The 18,993-nt window shown below is 51.2% G+C and overlaps 1 protein-coding gene across 1 annotated transcript in view; it reads left to right on the top strand.

The window, feature by feature from the left end:
- Igf2bp2 (insulin like growth factor 2 mRNA binding protein 2) overlaps positions 1-18,812 on the top strand; it is a 102,153-nt gene extending 83,341 nt beyond the window's left edge. The window contains exons 8-16 of the mRNA XM_021658075.2: positions 518-640; positions 1,391-1,526; positions 3,962-4,090; positions 6,663-6,731; positions 8,044-8,160; positions 13,095-13,169; positions 14,453-14,584; positions 15,902-16,015; positions 16,945-18,812. Coding sequence (XP_021513750.1) covers positions 518-640; positions 1,391-1,526; positions 3,962-4,090; positions 6,663-6,731; positions 8,044-8,160; positions 13,095-13,169; positions 14,453-14,584; positions 15,902-16,015; positions 16,945-17,037 — 988 coding nt within the window. The 3' untranslated portion in view covers positions 17,038-18,812. The remainder of the gene's footprint in view (positions 1-517; positions 641-1,390; positions 1,527-3,961; positions 4,091-6,662; positions 6,732-8,043; positions 8,161-13,094; positions 13,170-14,452; positions 14,585-15,901; positions 16,016-16,944) is intronic.
- The last annotated feature ends 181 nt before the right edge of the window (positions 18,813-18,993 follow it).

Raw genomic sequence — 18,993 nt, 5'->3', positions numbered from 1 at the left:
CTTCCAGCTTCCTGTTCTTGCCTCCCTGATCACCCTCTGTTCTAGCAGTTGGATTGCTTTAGATACTTGACATGAGTGGATCATACAGATCCTGCAATCTCGGAATGCCTTCCTGTAATCTCAGCCCCCCCAGCTCTTCCACGTGGTAGTGCATAATGTCCGTCCCTTTGTCTCGATGACACTGCTGTGTCCTGGCCATTCAGTGATACTGCTGGGAATGTGGATTACAAATTGTCATGATTTTGCTATGCCCAGAAGTGAGATTGCTGGATTTTTATGGGATTATTTGCTTATTTCCCACTGGCCAGGCCTACCTAGTGGACCCCCTGCAATCCACCTGCTAGCAAGTAGGAAATGGAGGTAGCGGTACCACTGTGTGGCTCCTTTCAGTCAGAATTCATAAGTGGAGGTTGGGAAAGAGCATGAGGAGATTGGATCCCATTCATACAAAGCGAAGGTGGTGAGTCTTGGGAACTTAGATAGCATCCTTCCTAAGTGCTGGGTCCATCTGTTCTAGGGCTGAGGAGGTTCCTCTGAAAATCTTGGCCCACAACGGCTTCGTTGGACGACTGATTGGCAAAGAAGGCAGAAATCTGAAGAAAATTGAACATGAGACAGGGACCAAGATAACCATCTCATCGTAAGCTACCCCTTCAGACTAAGTGTGCTCAGGAGTGACTGGTGCGAGTGTCCCGAGCCCCTGCCTTTCTCTAGGGAGGCACACACTCAGCCAGAGTTACTCTGAGCAGCTCAAGCAGCATGGGAAGCAGATCCCTGTGGTTGGCTGTGAGCCCAACAGAGCACTCTCCAGCACGAGGGAAGCCCCAGGCTCCAATACCAGCACCATGGAATTTTTACAATAAAAAAGTAAAGTCGAGAGTCTGGCGTGGTGGCACACGCCATTAATCCCAGTGCTCGGGGAGGTAGGAGCAGACAGATCTCTGGCCTTGAACTCAGCCTAGTCTACAAATCTAGTCCAGGACAATGGGGGTTATACAGAGAAACCCTGTCTCAAAAAAACTAATGATGATGATGAAGATGAAGAAGAAAACTGGTTCGGTAGCACAAGCCTGTCAGGGAAATCCAGGCTGTCAGGGAAAGAGAAAGATGAATCAAAAGGTCAAGGCCAGCTTTGGCTGAGTAGTGGGACTTAGTGAGACTTTTCTCAAAATACAAAGTAAGACCGGCTGGGCATACCGCTCAGAGCTAGGAGGCTTTCCTAGCACGTGTGAGACTCTAGGTTCAGTGCACGGCAGGTGAATATATGATCGGTGTCACCCTGGAAGACGGGATTAGATAGCAGGGATCCTGTGCTGTAGAGTCTCTGTCTTTACCAGGCCGTGTTTGTGGTCTGGAATTTTATTTTTCCTCTCTTTTCCCCACCGGCCAGCTTGCAGGATTTGAGCATATACAACCCCGAGCGAACCATCACGGTGAAGGGCACCATCGAAGCTTGTGCCAGTGCTGAGGTGGAGATTATGAAGAAGCTCCGCGAGGCCTTTGAAAACGACATGCTGGCTGTTAATGTAAGTGCCGGGCTGGGCCTCCCACCTCTCCTGCTTTCCCCACAGCTGAGGCAGGACCCCGGCTCTGAGGACAGCTGTACTACCGGAGATGGGGAGGTGCCTTAGATGGGAAGAACTTCTGGCGTCCTAGGATAAAGGCGTCAACCCAAGAAACCAGTCAGTGAAGTGTGGTCAGCCAAGTCAGTGTGAGCCAATCAGGTCCTACCATCCAGGCCACAAGGTGGGGTGATGCGCATGATCACACGTATTAGAAAAGGAAGATGTCAGAGCTGCTTGGTACACATACATGTGCAAAGTAATGTAGATAATATGGGACTGGGTGCTAGATGTGAGAATAAAAGTAGCAGGGTCTGGAAAGTGGGGTCCCCTATTTTCTAAACTTTGTACAATGTTGTCATGTCTTCTCCCTCTTTAAAGTTTCAAGTCTGTACGTTAGCCAGGCCTGGTGGCATACATCCTTAATCTCAGAACGTGAGAGACAGGCAGGTGGATGTTTGTGAGTTTGAGGCTAGCCTGGTCTACACCAGGAGTTCCAGACAGGCTGGGGCTACAAATTTAGACCCCGACCCCGTTATATATGTATAAATGGACTGGGCTGGAGGTGTTCCAGTTTTTAGCATGTGTAATAAGTTTTTAGCATGTGTAAGATCTAGAGTTAATTATGTAGGGTCAAAACAAATGCCATCACAGGACTCAGAGAGCTTTTTTAGCCTGGGCTGCTTTGGGGCCAAGGCTGAGGAGTATTTGAAGCAGGTGTTTCAGGCTGGCTTGTGGAAGGAAGGAAGATAGGAAGGAAGATAGGAAGATTGTGCCTCACTTCTGATTGGCATCTCTTGCTTGTCAGTTGTTTGCCTAGTAAATGCTGTCACCCACTTGAGCACACCTCCACCTGTAGAAGATGACACATTCTTTCCTGTTACTTAGTTCTCACGCAGTAACTGTTACAAGCTGTCCCTCAGCGGAGCTCAGCTCAGAAGAGCGAAATCTTTCATTTGTCTCTGCAATTTTCTGAGAATGGAAAGGGTCCGCTGACCAGCCATTCACAAGTCAATTTCCCCAGTTATCAACCTTCCTGATCTCTTGGCTTCATATGAACCTTCGTTTCCTCCCCTTCTCCACCTGCTGACATCGCACAGAGGAGTAAATATTGACAGTTCTGTGGTGAGCCCCGCCTCTCCACAGCAACGCTTTGTACAGTTGTTCCTCGGGTCGGCGTTCCACTCCACACATCTCCTCAGCCCCACCAGGGCACAGTGACTGTGGGACAGGATGGAGGGAGGGGAAAGGAGCAACCTTCTTTGTGGATGCCTTTTTGGCAGTATCATCTAGCCGTCTCATCCTTTTCTTGTACTCTCCCTAATATCTTTGCTAAACATCTCTCTCTCTGTGTGAACATCTGGAGAGGTTATACTCAAAAGTAAGTGTGCCCCACATCAGCATTTCAGGGCGTGTCACTTGGATATCTATGCCAATGCACACTCTGGGAGAGAAATCACAAATTGACCACATCTTAACATACAACTCGAGGTCATGGTGAAGGATCCAGGTTTGCTCTTCTGCATCCTTACAGAAAGGGGCAATTTCCAGTGTGACTTTACCTGCGGAGAAGCATACAGAAGATCTTAGAGGACTGCTTCAGGTTCAGGAAGCCAGGGATTGGGGCAGGCTGGGCACAGGCCAGCATAGGGACATTTCTCCGCCTCAGGCCTGTTGAGCATCATAGGTTGAACTGTGAAATAAGTAGCATGACCTTGAAGCTGCAGCTAAATGATGAAGAGCCAAAAAGGAACAGTTTTCACATCAGATAATGAGATTTGCCCGTGTGTCAGTGCTAGCAAGGGATCCTGACCCATCCTTTGGTAATTAAAAAAGACTGGTGCTTGTTTCCATTCAACAAATCTTCATTGATTACTAGCCAGTGTACCAAACACTGAATACAGCCCTAAGTAAAATAGCCAATGATCTGAAGAAAGTGAGGCAGGAGCGAGGCATGGAGCCCAAGACTCAATCTTGTGTCTGTGAGGAAATGGGAGTGTTAGGAGAGCCCAGAGTGAGATGGGGGATGGGGGAGTGGGAGGAACCTGGGCAAGGGAGGGAGGAGCAACAACAGGGCACAGAGTCGGGAGGTGAGAGGGCACGGGGTATTCAGGGAGAAGGATCTGGGGGGATGGGAGCCAGGGCTTAGCAGGAAAGCAGCTAGAGAAGACTTTGTTGACCACATTAAGCCAAGGGTGGCAGGGAAGCTCTGAAGGAATGGCACAGTCAGGCTGAGATCAGTTGCCCACCCTCCGTAACGGGGGCGGCAGTCCTTGTACCAGGGTGGTGCTGACGGGGAAATGCCGGCGCTGTGCAGACAGGAGATGGAGGCTGGCCACTGCGAGCCTGGCCTCCCCAGGCTTCTTCCCCTCATTTGCTCTCTTCATTTCTATTCCCAGCAACAAGCCAATCTAATCCCAGGGTTGAACCTCAGTGCACTTGGCATCTTTTCAACAGGACTGTCCGTGTTTCCTCCACCAGCAGGGCCCCGCGGAGCTCCCCCCAGCGCCCCCTACCATCCCTTCACTGTGAGTAGCCCAGTGTCCCGAGGGTCGCTAGCGCTGGCACAGCTCTTCTGCTATGTTGAGGAAGCACAAAAGCTTTTCTTTCCAGTCTGTCTTTCTGAGTGATTGTAATTTGAATACAAGGGATTTTCTGGTGGGGAAATTGATACGGAACCAAACTCTGAACATGTGCTGTCAGTCATAAATAAATAAATAAATAAGAGCCAGGCGTGGTGCACACGCCTGTAATCCCAGCACTCAGGGAGGCAGAGGCAGATGGATTGCTGTAAGTTCGAGGTCAGCCTGATCTATAAAGTGAGTCCAGGACCCTGTCTGGAAATAGCAACAACAGCAAGAAAAGGTGTTTGTTTGCTTGTTTACTTTGTTAGTTTGGTTTTTTTGTTTTGTTTTGTTTTGTTTTGTTTTCCAGAGCTGAGGATAGAACCCAGGGCCTTGTGCTTGCTAGGCAAGCACTCTACCACTGAGCTAAATCCCCAATCCCTGTTAGTTTGTAATTTTCTATAAAAGTGTCCATTTCCACTACTGGCTTGAAACTCTATGGAGGGGTGCCTGACTGTGGTATGCCAGGCCTGGGTTTGCTCTCCAGCATGAGGAGGAATCTATTTTATTTCTCTGTTAGATACAGCACCGTAAAGTTGTGCATAACAGGTTGTTTCTATTTTTAAATGTCCATCCTTGGAGTCATCTGTCTCTCCTGATTTCTAATCTTACAGACTTGTATTCGTGTTTTCTTAGTAAGATTTGCACAGATCCTTCCCTTTTCTGCTTATCTATTTGCTGGGACAGTTCCCTGTGGTCTAGCCAGGCCTCAGACTGCCTGGGTTAGCCTCAGCGTCTACTCTCCTGCCTTCCTGTCTCAGTGCCGTGAGGACAGGCATGTGACCCCACACCTGCAGTGTCGGGTACTGGACCCAGGGCTGTGCTGCGTCCCACACGCCAGTCTCCTCCTGCGGACTTTAACATTTTTCATAGTTAGTTAAAGGTTTCCTTTTGCTACATTGCGGCTGTCTCTTGACCCTCTGGGAGCTTGCTTGCTTCTAGAGCTTATTCACTGGGCCCGATTCTTTATACATGCCTAAGAAATTTAATTGTACAACCACGTGTTAGTCAACTCAGGAGAGGGTATGTTAGTGGTCCATAGAGAAGTTTGCTGATAGTGTTCTCCTGAGGCTCTGCCTCACCTCACTGAGAGGACTCCAGGCATGTGCAGATCAAGGAAGCTGAAGCGGCTGAGAGCTCAGGCTGTAGAGTCAGACGTAGATCCAGGTTCAAATCTTGCTTCCGCTCCTTCCTCCTCAGTGTCCAGCCCCTGGTGCCCTCTCCCCCAGTTGTCCTAAGAGAGCCCAGAGTGGACAAGCTGCTGTGGACAGAGACATTTTGCCATGAGAGCTGAGTGCTTTGGGCCAGAGGTGAGGCAGGGGCCTCAGTTTCCCTGAGTAGAGCTTTGAGCAAAGCAACTGCTGGAATCCTCTTTCCTGTGCTTACCTACCACACCCCAGATTAGGGACCTGAACAGAGAAGGGTTTGGAGACCATGTGCTTCCTGGAGAGGCAGGGCCAAGAGAGAGCTGCCTTCGCCTACCCTCCTTCAAAGCGTGAGGCTTCCTGGGGCCACCGGTCTGGTAACACCCTTTTGTGGGTGGAGCCGTCTCTGCAGTCTCTTCAGTCCAAATAAGCCATGAGTCCTGATGCCACTGTGTGTCCCTCCCTAGAGCTTGGGGATCTCCTTGGGGTGCTTGGAGCGCTGGCTTTTCTCTCAGCTCTCAAAAGGTCATAGGTGAAGCTAGACCTGGAGCTGATCTAGCTGGAGATGTGGATCATGAAAGACACGCACATCACTCTGAACTGAGTTCAGGCTTCAGTGGCTTCCATCACCTGTGTCAGGCAGGTCTGGCTGGTGTCCAGCACCCGTCACCTCCCTGGTGGTAACAGTGATAGCAGGGTTTGGTTTGGTTTTGTCGTTGTTTGACCTTACATAAAACGTAATTAACACTGTTTTGCTGGCTTCAGTAAGTGACCTCATATTCTTAGGTGAGTCTCACAGGACCACTACGAGGGTAAAGGATTTATAAAATACAGAGGATAGTCTTGGCTGTACTATAGGTAGTCAATTAAATAAAACAGCTACTGTTTCAACTTCAATTTTCTTAATAGCTAGCTCTGCTCCTCCCCTCCCCACATCTGCCCTCCCCACATCTGCACACAGTGCCTTTCCGCTACTGTTGCTTTTACTTTTTCCACACTGAGCTGCTTGCTGTTCCTTCTGGAAACCCCTGCTGCAGCTAGCTGGTCTGTCCCAGTAGCATATTTGCTTGTCCCGAGTAACTCCTGCGTTTTGTCCATATTGACAAATATTGACAAAATTTAATATTGACAGTATTTTCTGTCGCTGTAACACACAATTCATAATTCCTACATAAAAGGGAGCCGCTAGCCCTGTCTTCACCACAGAGCAGGTCCAAGCAGTGAGTGTGTGGGAAAGGTACGTTCGTAGGTGTGCTCGTGGTGCTGGCTCTAGGGTGCGTGCTGCCTGGGTGCCGACAGCCGACTCACTGACCCGCTTTGTTCACGTGCAGACCCACTCCGGATACTTCTCCAGTCTGTACCCGCATCATCATTTCGGCCCATTCCCGCACCATCACTCTGTAAGTGCCCCTCCTTCCTGCCCCAGCTCCATGGCCGGCCCCACGCCCTCATGAGCGGGCTCGAGAATGTGTGTGAGTGTTTCTGCCGTGGCCCTAGGCTATCCCAGGAGCGATACCGCTCGGAGTGTGAGCACAAGGCCTTGCTGCTTCACACTCGGCGTTGGGAGTCCCTCACCTCCGTGGCCTCCTGGGTGATCCTAGCAGTTGGCGTGAGCCTGGGCTGTGTAGTAGGTTTCATGCTGGCCTAAGCTACATGCAGGGTAAAATCAAAAGGATTAGAGTTGTGGCTCAGGCATTAAGAGTGCATACTGCTCTCTGGAGTCCCCGGCACCCGTGTCGGCTGGCTCACAGTCACTTACTCCAGGTTCTGGGGATCCAGTGCCTCCAGTATTTGTAGCTGCCTGTACTCATGTATACACACACACACACACATATACACACACACATATACACACTCACACACACTCACCCACACTTTAAAATACATTAAAAACACAATGGAAAGCAAACTGGTTAGAAAATATCAATAAGCTAAAGAAAAGCTTCCAGTAGGCAGGGGAGTGTAGCTCAGTTGGTGGGGTGCTTTGCCATACAAGCATGAGGACCTGAGTTCAAATCCTAAGCGCCCACATAAAAGCCATGTGTGCTGGGGTGCTCCTGGCACCGAGGGAGTGGTCACGGGAGATCCCTGGATCTCACTGGTCAAGTCGTCTAGCCAGGTCAGTGAGCTCCAGGTCCCATAGGATACTTCAGGTTAAAGTCATGACTGGTGACTGAGGAAGGTACCAGCGCCGACCTCTGGCTTCCAACATGTGTGCACACACAGACATGTACTAAGCATGTACCGTGCCACATTTTATTTTTTGCCAGTGTTCTTTAATCAGAGTCTAGCAACTGAAGACACATCATTCCCACAGACCACTATAACAGCAGCCACTAGCCTGGCCCTAGAGCCTTTCTCTTCGGGGGTTTCTAGGAAGAGGTGGCTTGCCTACCCCCTGGGTGCTCACTGCAGGGCCTGGTCACAGCAGGGTGAGTCAGCTTGTGAAATGGTATGTCAAAGAACCCGGGAACAGACAGCTGCTTGTGCCCAACAGACGCAGGTGCTCAGGGCTCCTCGCAGGCTCGGGCAATCCTGCTCTGGGTTCAGCTTCACTCTCAGGTTCACCTGTAGAGCACCGGGCCACGCAAAGATCTAACCTGCCATTTCGGCCACCTTCCCGGGGTAGTGAGGCCTTTTCGCGCTGGGACTCTTCCGGCTGGGCCGTGAGGTGCCCGGTTAGAGTGACGGCTGTGTGATGTTCTTTCCTAGTACCCAGAGCAGGAGACTGTGAATCTCTTCATCCCAACCCAGGCTGTGGGTGCTATCATCGGGAAAAAGGGGGCGCACATCAAGCAGCTGGCTCGTTTTGCTGGTGCCTCTATCAAGGTAAGATTACTGCTACCAGCTGCCTGCCCCATGGCCGCCCTCCTGTCAGTGCCAGACAATTCTTACTGTAACACTAATGAAAATTACACACTGTAATTTTCACCATGCAACAGGTCTGACACAGAAGGTTTATTCGAGACAGAGCGGTGGGAGAGCATAGGAGAAGAGAAAGGGGGGATGAGTGGAGCACCCCAGGAGAGAGAGAGAGAAACCGAGGGAGATCGAAAGAGAGCCAGAGAGAGAGGGTGGGGCAGGAGGGGGTTATCGCCCACACACCTGACCTAGGACACAGGGGATGGCATAGGGCACACAAGTGGTGACATAGGACATTGTCAGGACCCTAAAGGCCTGAGTCATCTGAGTCATGGTTCCAGTGTTACAAATATCACACATTGTGCAACAGGTGTGGGACAGGAAGTTTATTGGGGGGAAAGGCAAGACAGAGACAGTGTGGGAGAGAGGCAGGTAGAGGGACAGACAGAGGGACAGGCGGAGAATGCAAGAGAAGTGGAAGAGAGAGAAGAGGGGGGTGTCTTTTCTCCAGGCCCCAGCAGCAACAGGTGATGACATCAGAGGTTGCTAATCAACCTAGAGGCAGGCCGGCTAGCTGATGGCATCTCCCGTTAAGAGGCCAGGGCTGGGCCGAAGTCTGGCAGAGGGAAGTCCTTGGTTTGTAACATTGCTGTATGCAGTTAGAGAGTTCTGCCCCCCTCAGCGGTCAGGGATTGTTTGCCTCAGCCCCGGCTGTTGGCTCTGACTCAGCAGAAGTACTTCTGAAATGCTTTCCATTGTTATGGGAAAGAATTTGCTACCGTGAGGCAACCCAGAATTATGAAACCAAGGCTCATGACTTGGAGAGAGAGAATGCTTACACTTTCTCCCTAAGAGCTGGAGTCTCTCCCACAGCAAGTGTGACCGGGAAAAACACACACACACACACACAAAAAAAGCATTCTACGTTGAGCAGAATAAGGACTGCGGTGCTGCTGGGAAAGAAGTGCGTCTTGCCGAACTCTCAGGCTGTCTGTCGGTGCAGTTACAGGCTCGCATTCAGACTGGGGGAGCCTACAGTGGGGCTGCGATGAGGGCATGGGGTCCCCTGTGCCCGATGGCTTGGCACAGGTAATATCCTGGCCTGGGTACTGGAAACAGCAAGGATGAGCACAGTCAGGAGATCTTTTTTAGTGCCCAGTGCTGTAGTCTGAGATGCTAAAACAACACACACACACACACACACACGTACACACACGTACACACGTGAGACAATTTGGACCAAAGGGCACTGAAGGCTTTTACTGGAGAAGTCCCACTTTTACTGGAGAAGGTGAGACTCTGAGAGGACAGGGACTCACTGAGGCACCTAAGTGGTCCGCCTGGCTCCTAGGTGTAAATTCCATTGGCCTCCAGGATCCCGAGTGTCTACTGTGGCTGACCACGGTGATAATTTCCCCATTTGCTAATGCTTTGAGAAATGGAGCCCAGGAGATCGGACTGGCTTATCCACCACCACGGAACTACCCAGTGTGACAGGCGAGATTTGCCCCGGCTGTCCTGTGTCTGCTCCATTGCTTCCCCCTTCCATACAGACTGATCTTTAGAACCGTCCCCAGTTAGCACCTTTAGGGAAAGGAAGAGGGAGGGAGTGACGGTCCCAGGTGTGACCGGGCCCACAGCGTTCTCAGACAGGGCTTCCTGCCGCCTGTCTCAGGGCCAGGCTGTGTGCAGCCTGCCTCAGTCTCCATCCCCAGGGCAACGTGTGGCTACTGCCCACAGTGGTGGGGGCCCTCAGCACCTCCTTCCTGGTCACCTGTGTCTCCCATTTAGCCTGGTGCCACAGAGTAAGTAATGAAGGCCATAGAATTCTTCAAAGGTCTGGATGAAGGGGCCGCTCCTTCAGAGCAGTGAGGTCACAACATGCTGTGGTGGGTAGCCACAAGAAAGTGGGACACGGCACTGGACCCTCAAGTCCTAGAGGGACTGTCTTAGAGCCTAGGTGGGGTGAAGTCACTCCCTGAAATCTGGAGACAGTATACTCACAAGACAGTAGGAATGCCACCGCCCTGAGCCCTGGGTTTCTTTCTGAGGGACCCTGTAATGAGCTGTGTTTTTTCTTTGTTTGCTTGCTTGCTTGGGACATGGCCTTATAAAGCCTAGGCTAACTACAAACCGATCTGTGTAGCCTGTGAGGACCTTGAACTCCTGATTCTGCTGCTTCCACCTCCTGAGTGCGGGTTTTGGCTGTTGTCACGGTGCTCAGCTGTACAAATGCTCTAAGGAGGCTGAGCGTTAAGGATCGTGCTGGACCTTGCAAGCCGCACTGCGCACTCAGCCTATAGCCCCCGCCTCACCCTGACATTTCGGTCACACTTTCTATTCTTTTTAATGGTGAACTAGGTTTAGTTTTGCCATGATTTGATGAATTTTAATTTTTTTTTTTTTGAGACGGAGTCCTGTGTGTGTGTGTGTCTGTGTGTCTGTGTGTTGTCAAGCTGACCTCTAACATCTATCTGCAATGAGTCTCCCGTCCTGGCCTCCTCAGTAGGTGGGGCTACTTTCATGAACTACCAGGTCCAGTTCAATTTGTTGTCAATTAGTCCTTTCCCTTTTACCACTTTCTCCTCCTTTTCCTTTCCCGCTTCCTCCTCCTCTTCCTTTTATTCTTCTTCTGTCTCTTCTTGTAAAGATTTCTTAAGTCAGAATGTGCTGGGAAGAAAATGTGATAAGAACCCAATCTTAGTCAGTGTTCTACCAAAGTGCCAGTCCCTAACCATTCCAATGTATGAACCTAGAGGGGACATTTTTAATTCAAACCACCACATTCTGTTTCCCGGCCCCCATAGGCTTCTAGCCATATCATAATGCAAAAGTACATTCGCTCCAACTTCAAATCTTCCCACTGTCTGTCACAGTCTCAACACTGTTTAAAATCCCAAAGTCTCTTCTGAAACTCACACAATCTCTTCGCTCTAACCCCTATAAAATAAAAAAGCCGGTCACATACTTCCAACACGCAGTGTCATGGGACATACGCTACCATTCCAAAAGTGAGGGAAGGAAGCATAGTGAGGAAATACTGGACCAAAGCAAGACCTAAAACCAGCTGGGCAAACTCCAACCTCTGCATCTCCATGTCTGATGTCAAAGCGCTCTTCAGATCTCCAACTCCTTTCAGCTTTGCTGACTGGAACACACTTCTCTCTCTCTCTCGGGCTAGATCCATTCCCTGTTAGCAGCTCTCCCCAGCCAGGATCCCGTGACTCTGGGACATGCAGCATCATGAGGTCTTCAAGGCAATCCAGGCTTTACTTCAGAGCTTCACAGGGGCACACCCGACACCCCCCTGGCCTCTGTGGCTTTCTGTAGCTACAGCGGGAGCATCCACAATCTTTTTCTGGACTCTAAAGCCAGAACTGTGTGGAGGAAGCTGGTTCTCAGGCTCACTGGAACTAGAACTTGGCCCCTCAAATACATCTGCAGTAGCTTTCTGTTGTTGTGGGTTTCTTTTCCTGCACAAGCCTTTCTTTACTTCCCTTCATGAGTCAGAAGCTTAGCTGGACGGAGCCTTGCCCTGAGGTCACCACCACCTTTCTTTCTCTAAACTTTTATCTCCTTGAGCACAGGACTTAGCTCCATAACAATTCCCAGTATTCCTTTTCTCCTCTATTTTTCTTTTGCAGGCTTGCTCCTTTTCATTGTAGATCTACATGAGAGTGGTCACTAATAACCACATGACAGAGTCTTGAAATCTCTGCCAATACCATTAATCCAAAACTCTTCTAATTTAGCCTCAGACTGATTTTTTATAAGGCATAAAACAGCCACCAGTTTTGCCAAAATATCACAAGAGGTCTCTGGGCCATTTACTAATGTTCTTCCCCTCTGAAATTTCTTGACATGGGCTCCCACAGTTCAAGTCTTCCTAGCACTGTCTTCCTGCTCCTGTTAGTAATGATCCCTTAAGTTCTGCTTAAAGCATTCAACTGCTTTCCTAATCCAAAATTCTAAAGTCCACAGTCTACCAACAAGCAGCATGATCAGGCCTATCACAGCGATACCCTACTCCTAGTAGCAAGTTCTGTCTTAGTGTTCAGTTGCTGTGAAGAGACACCACGACCACAGCAACTCATAAAAGAAAGCATTCGGTTGGGGCTGGCTTACAGTTACAGGTGGCTTTCCATCATGGCAGAAAACATGTCAGCACAGCCAGACATGGTGCTGGAGCTTAGAGTTCTTTCTACATCTGGATCCATTGGCAGCCGGAAGGGAGAGACACTTGGCCTGACCTAGCTCCTGAAATCCCAAAGCCCACTCCAAATGGCACACTTCCTCCAAGGCCACACCCCCTAATCCTTTCAAACAGTGCCATTCCCGAAAGCATTCAAATAGATGAACCTACGGGAGCCATTCTCATTCAAACCACCACAGCTCTAACCAAACTGTTGGTGAGGTCCTTGTTTTATTCTTACAGGATTAAAGGCTAGCTGGCTCCCACGCTCCACAGGGGAGGAAGGGTTTGCAGGGCCATAACAAGCCAAGGCAGCCCTCACCATTTAGGGATGGACATACCTGCCCTGCCTCCCTTGTCAACTCAGAGCTGGTCATGTGTGAATGAGAGTTAGAGCCAGGCTGACCTTTCCTGCAGCTAGATGGGGGTTGGCAGAGCCTGGGGGACCTGGCTGGGAGAGGAGGCAAGTTGCTGCAAGGGTGCTGCTCACTGCCAGGAGCGGTAGTCAATACTGACCTATACTGACCTGCTCCGGGAAGCCAGAGGCCCCTGTTTGATACTGAGGATTAAGGTCATGACTTCCCGAGACCCAGGGCGCAGGCAGCGCAATGTCAGACAAAGCGCGGGGCTCGAAGGCAGAAGCCCTGTCACCAGCTGGTTTCAGCAGAGCGGTCCGGTGTCAGCATGTTCCTCTCTCCTTAAACCGCAGATAGCTCCAGCAGAAGGTCCGGATGTCAGCGAAAGGATGGTCACCATCACCGGGCCCCCTGAAGCCCAGTTCAAGGTCAGTGCCAAGGACTGCGTTAGCCCTGCAGGCTCTGGGTGCAGGACAGCCAGCTCAGAGACGGTGAGCTTCTCTGGCAGCCTAGTGTCCATGGGCCTCAGACTCTGCCTGTTCCCCCGTTCCTCCCTGTGCTCTGCCTTCCCTCCATGGAAAGATGGGCTGCCTTTTGGGGCCCAGTCAGGGCGGTAGTGCCTCCAGTATGTCTCTGATTGGGCAGCCGTCTTAGGGCCCCAATACATAAATGTGTATTAATTTATAAGAGTGTAGCCCTTATAATGAAAACCTTGGAATGCTGCATAGGGAACCGCGCAAAAGCCTTCAGCTTGAAAATGGACAAACAAAATGTGGTATATCCACACAAGAGCATATTATTTTGCCATGAAAGAGAATGAAGTGCATGTTACAAAAGGGCTGACCCTGGAGACATCGGGGCACGTAGGCCATGGTTCCATGTACATGACGTGTGGAGTAGCAAGCCATAGAGAAAGGAGGTAAACTGCTGGTTGCTGGGAAATGGGAGTAGGAGGGGGTGGGAACCAGCTGTTGAACAGTGTGGCGTAGCTGGAGATGAAGAGGCAGCCCCAAGGCCCCCCCCGCCCGCATAGAGGGCAGCGAGCTCTTGGCCACGGAGCCACACTCCTAGCCCTCTTCCAACTTTGTTTTTAGGTTTGATACAAGGTCTCACTAGATTGCTCAGGTTGGCCTTGGCCTTGTAATTCTTTTCCTCAGCCTCCCAAGAAACTGGGATTGGGATGGATCCAGAATATTACAGATAGTGGTGATGGTTCTTCCACACCAACTGCCAAAAGCGCATGCCCAAATGATGACTTTGCTAGCATTGCAAGGCCGTGAGTTTGATTCCCAGCACCAAAAAAGAAAAGCAGCTGTAGCAGGTTCAGACTCCACAAATCCTCTCGCTACCCGCTTAATCTCCTTCCGTAACGATCGAACTGAGCGCACAGCGGAGAGGGAGCTAAGAACCTCTTAAACAAACTCAACCAAACAAACGTTTATGGGCACTGGGAGTATGAAAATAAGAATGCAGTCTTGGTGGCCTGCCAGTTGTCCTCAACCTGGACACACAGGTTCCCTAGAGGAGACAGTCAAACCATGAGGCTCTGCAGCCCGGGGACCGCTTGCGGGGTGAGGTGGCTCAGTGTCTGGGTAGCCCCTGGCTCCGCAGGAAGCTGGCCACGCGTGTGAAGACAACACACGCTATCACTGAGAATCCTAGTCCCCCTCGGCTGACAAAGCCGTGTGGTCACCGGTCGTCTTGTTCTCAGGCTCAGGGACGGATCTTTGGGAAACTGAAAGAAGAAAACTTCTTCAGCCCTAAGGAAGAGGTGAAGCTGGAGGCCCACATCCGGGTTCCCTCGTCCACAGCTGGCCGGGTGATTGGCAAAGGCGGGAAAACCGTAAGTCACCCCGACTCCCTGCCCTGCCTGATTTCCCTCCAGTCCTCACTAGCTCTTTTGCTCACTCACAACACATGTGAGGGCCTTAGGCTGACAGGCTCGGGGCCCTCCTGACACGTGCTCAGTGGATGAGGTGAGGATTCCAAGGACAGAAAAGTCATCAGCGCTGCTCCAGCCTGAGGGCCCAATCCATACACATACACGTAGTAGGTAGAACCCAGAGTGTCTGCTGACCATTTGACACCACTCTATCTGGTTTCCAAGTTCAGAGGCTGCAACTCTGTCCTGTGCTCTCTCTTGATGGCAGTCTCCAGGGGTCCTCTCTCCCCTCCCTACTGTACATCCCATTCTCTGGCCATCTGCTATGGGGGAGTTGGCTCAGCAAGAGGATGAAAAAATAATTTTTTAAAGTATTTAGTGTTTTCGGTCTGACGGCATCAGTAACATCTATCACGTGAATTCCAGGGCTGGGAGCATAATTCAGTGATAGGACATGCACTTACCAAGTTTGGGACCCTGGGTTCAACTTTTAGCTCCCCAAAGAAAAGCATATTAATCCTAGACATGAATAGGTTATCTGCGGGACTCGGTGTGTGACGGTGAAGTGAGGTTGCTGGGTGACAGGAACTGGGGCTGGGGACTCAGGTTCTAGATGCAGAGTCACATGCGGAATAATAAGGTTAGCGGGACTGCAGGTTAGCCCTTGCATCTGTAGGTACGATCCTAATCCAGGGTGTGTACAGTGGGTGTAGGCGGAGTTGAATGCTGGAGCCGGAAGCCTGTGCCTCTACCGGAAGCGGCCACTGAATTCTCTGTATCCCCGCTGTGGTCCCCTCAGCCTGCCTGTGAGCTGAGCGCCATGCCAAGGATCAGGGACAGGCACAAGCTCGCTCTGAGTTTGTAACCCCAGCCCTTGGGAAGTGGAGGGTGGATGTTGTCCTCTGTACACCAAATTCAAGGCCAACCTTGTCTCGGAAGGGAGGAGAGAAAGAAGATGGTAGTTTATGCTGAGTCAGACAAGAGATGCCGGAGGCCAGGAAGTAGGTGCGGCTTCTAAGCTGGGGGTCCTCAGGCGGGTCTGTAGAATAGAGCTTTCAGCCTGCGGCGGGAGCTCCATGGAGTGGGGGCTGCACTCTGCCCCTCGGCCTCTGGAGCCCCAGCCTACACAAGCCCACCCGCTGAGGCAGAGAAAGGGAAAGAGGCTGGAGCCTCCTTATCCCGGCTGCCCCAGCCCCTCCCTCCACAGCCCAGAGAGTATTAGCTTTGGAATGGGGGGAGGAGGACTCACCTCACTCACTGCCTCCTCTGCCTCCCCAGGTAAACGAGCTGCAGAACTTGACCAGCGCGGAAGTTATCGTGCCTCGTGACCAGACGCCGGACGAAAATGAGGAAGTGATCGTCAGGATCATTGGGCATTTTTTTGCGAGCCAGGTACTACTGCCTCCTGCCCAGCTCTAGTTCAGATACTGTGTTTGTGTCCAGTGGCCGTGTGCTTGAGGGCCTCCCCCCACCCCATCACACACACAGGGGAGCTCCTCCCCGGCCCCCTACCTCAGGGCGTGCTCAGCTTGGGAGGTCAGCATCTCGTGCCCTCCCTGCCTTCCTCCGAGGAGCCGCAGGTCCTGGAGGCTCCCAGCGAGCAGCCAGGTGGAAGGGTCGTTAGCAAGGGCCCCTGTTTTCTCTCTTGCTCTCTGCCCTGTCTTGCCTTTCACTGGGAGAGGCCCGCACTGCGGTGACGCGTGGGAGGCCCAGTTGTCTTGATGCCTTTGCGTGTTTCAGCGGAGAGCAGCTGTGTTCCTCATGTGGGGGGGGAGGAAGTCTGTGTTCTCGGGCAGTAGCTGACTCGCCCAGCTGCTCTGGGTGACCGACCCCTTAATTGCTGCTGGAGCAGTTGTAGAGTTCAGCCTGTGGAGAGCTGGGGCTTAAGCCCAGAGCTCCGAGTAGTCAGGCCGTGTCAGGGTGCGAGTTCCCCTCCCCACCGCCCCCCCCTTCCGGATGTTTCTAGTGCTCTGAAGAGGCAACTGGGGCCTCGGCAGGGCTCAGGTGTGAGTGGCGGGGCCTTCGGCCACTGTCCCCATCACCGACCCCATCGCCAACCCCTACTGCCTCCCGGCCAGTCCTGCTCACTGCTGCTAGTTCCTCCCCCTGGCACCCCTCTGTATCCCCACCCCCCCCATTCCGGCTGAGGGTGCGGTGGAGGGGAATTATGCCCCTGACTGCCAGGCCTGGGGAAGGTGACATGAATGGGTCTGAGCTTCGAACCTCTCCTCTCCCAAGTCCCAGACCCTGTGTTTCCCCGCCGGGTCTCAGAGCTGGGATTGTCTCTTCCCCGCACCTCCCCTCCCTTCTCTCTGCTACAGACCGCACAACGCAAGATCAGGGAAATTGTACAGCAGGTGAAGCAGCAGGAGCAGAAATACCCTCAGGGAGGCGCCCCGCAGCGCAGCAAGTGAGGTTCCCAAAGGCGCCCGCGAACACCAGATGAATGTAGCCCTCCCGACACCGGGCCGAGGAGACCAAACAGCCAGCAGATTGGGAGCAAACCAAAGACCATCCTGAGGAGCGAGAAGTCTGCAGAGCAGCCAGGGCCTGCAGACCCCCACACATCCTGGGACCCAGGAGGGCACGGGGAAGGCCGGGTTCCCCAGAAACCCCCCTCGGCCTGGTGCCCCGGCTTGCCCTGGCTTCTGCAGACGTTACAGCCATCCACTGCCCATCCACTCAGACCTCTCCTCAGCTCCCGAGACGCTATCCCTTTCAGTTGAACTAACATAGGCGAACGTGCTCGAAGCAAAGCAAACTTCACAGCCTTTTCTTTGTTGTGGAAAGTTGTTCTGTACATGTCTGTACATACTAGAAGGGGAAAAGATGCTCAGAAGTGTGGCCTGTGGGTTACACAGGGCGCCTGCAGCGTTAATATATTTTAGAAATAATATATCAAATAACTCAACTAACTACAATTTTTACTCGATTATTAATTTTGTTTTCTTTTTGAAGAGAAAGCAGGCTTTTCTAGACTTCAAAGAATAAAGTCTTGGGTGAGGTCCACTGGTATAGAAAGGAACTTTGAGCCACCCACACAGAATTCACTTGGAGAGAAATCCAGTCAAGGACACTTAATGGCAGTTGTGGGTCTCCTGTGTCTGTCAACAGAAGGGATACCGTCCCTGAGGAGGGGCCCCAGGCCCTCGTCACTTCCCTATCCCATTCATTTCTCTGCTTCACAGGTTTGAAACTGGGTTTTTTTGGGTTTTGTTTTGTTTCTTTCTTGTTTTTTTTTTTTTTTGGCATACTGCTATATATTTCTGTCTCTCTGTTTATCTTCCTCGCCTCCCTCCCTCCTTCCTCTTTACCCATCGTCCTTTTGAAATCCTTCATCCCTTTCTGTTTTCCCATATCTATGCACCCCCCCCACCAGGCAAAGCAGTGCTCTGAGTATCATATCACAAGGAACAAATGCGAAACACACAAACCAGCCTCAGCTTACACTTGGTTACTCAAGCGAACAAGAGTAGATGGTACTTGTCCTAGCATTTGGAAGAGGAAAGCAGGAACTCACCAAATGAGCCAGCCAACCAAACAAGGAAAAATTCCATAAAGAAAGAATGTACTTTGTCTTTTTACATTTTGGTACATAAGCCATCAACATTTAGTGAAACTCTTTCTTTCTTTGAAAATTTAAAGTGCAAGCAAATAGCGATTTATACAAGGTTGTTGGCCCAGGGCGTTAAATTTAGATTTTTTTTTTTTTTAATGAGAAAAACACACAAATAAAGCTACCTCAGGTGTTTTTTACCTCAGCACCTTGCTCTTGTGTTTCCCTTAGAGATTTTGTAAAACTGATAGTTGGAGCATTTTTTATTTTTTTAATAAAAATGAGTTGAAAAAAAAAAAAGATCAACTGCCAGCCTGGAGCAGGCGGCGGCCCAAGTGTGCGCAGCACCTGTTCTCGCTCGTCTTCCGCTAGCCGAGAGCCTGCGTGGCCTTCTTGTGGACAAACCTAAAAATGTTTTATTTTTGAAAAAAATGGCAAAAACAGAGAATATTGGAGCCGTCCTGAATTCAATAAGGTACGCGCCGTGAGGGCTTTTGCGCTGAAGGATGACCACGTCCTGGTTATGTGAAGAAGCCATGACAGCACCAGACTGCAATGCCGGTTTCCTGTACTGCAAACAGTGTTCTGTGACAAAAAAAAAAAAAGGAAAAAAATATATCCAAGCTAACAAGAGCCTCGGGTCTCGTGTCTTACTTCCTGAGCATCCTTGTCTCCAAGTGCCAGCGGGAGGTGTGGGGAGGGAGATGCGGGCAGCTGGGCGGTCAGGACAGCAGCTCCCGGTCCCCAGGGCTCTTGGGGAGAGGCGCAGCCAGGTCCGTGTGGCAGCATTGTGGGCTCACCGGGGGCTTGTGGT

The sequence above is a fragment of the Meriones unguiculatus genome, chromosome 17 (assembly GCF_030254825.1).
Source record: "Meriones unguiculatus strain TT.TT164.6M chromosome 17, Bangor_MerUng_6.1, whole genome shotgun sequence".
NCBI classification, from domain to species: domain Eukaryota; kingdom Metazoa; phylum Chordata; class Mammalia; order Rodentia; family Muridae; genus Meriones; species Meriones unguiculatus.
The sequence above is the reverse complement of the archived record's forward strand: the minus strand, read 5'-3'. Positions and strand labels throughout refer to the sequence as shown.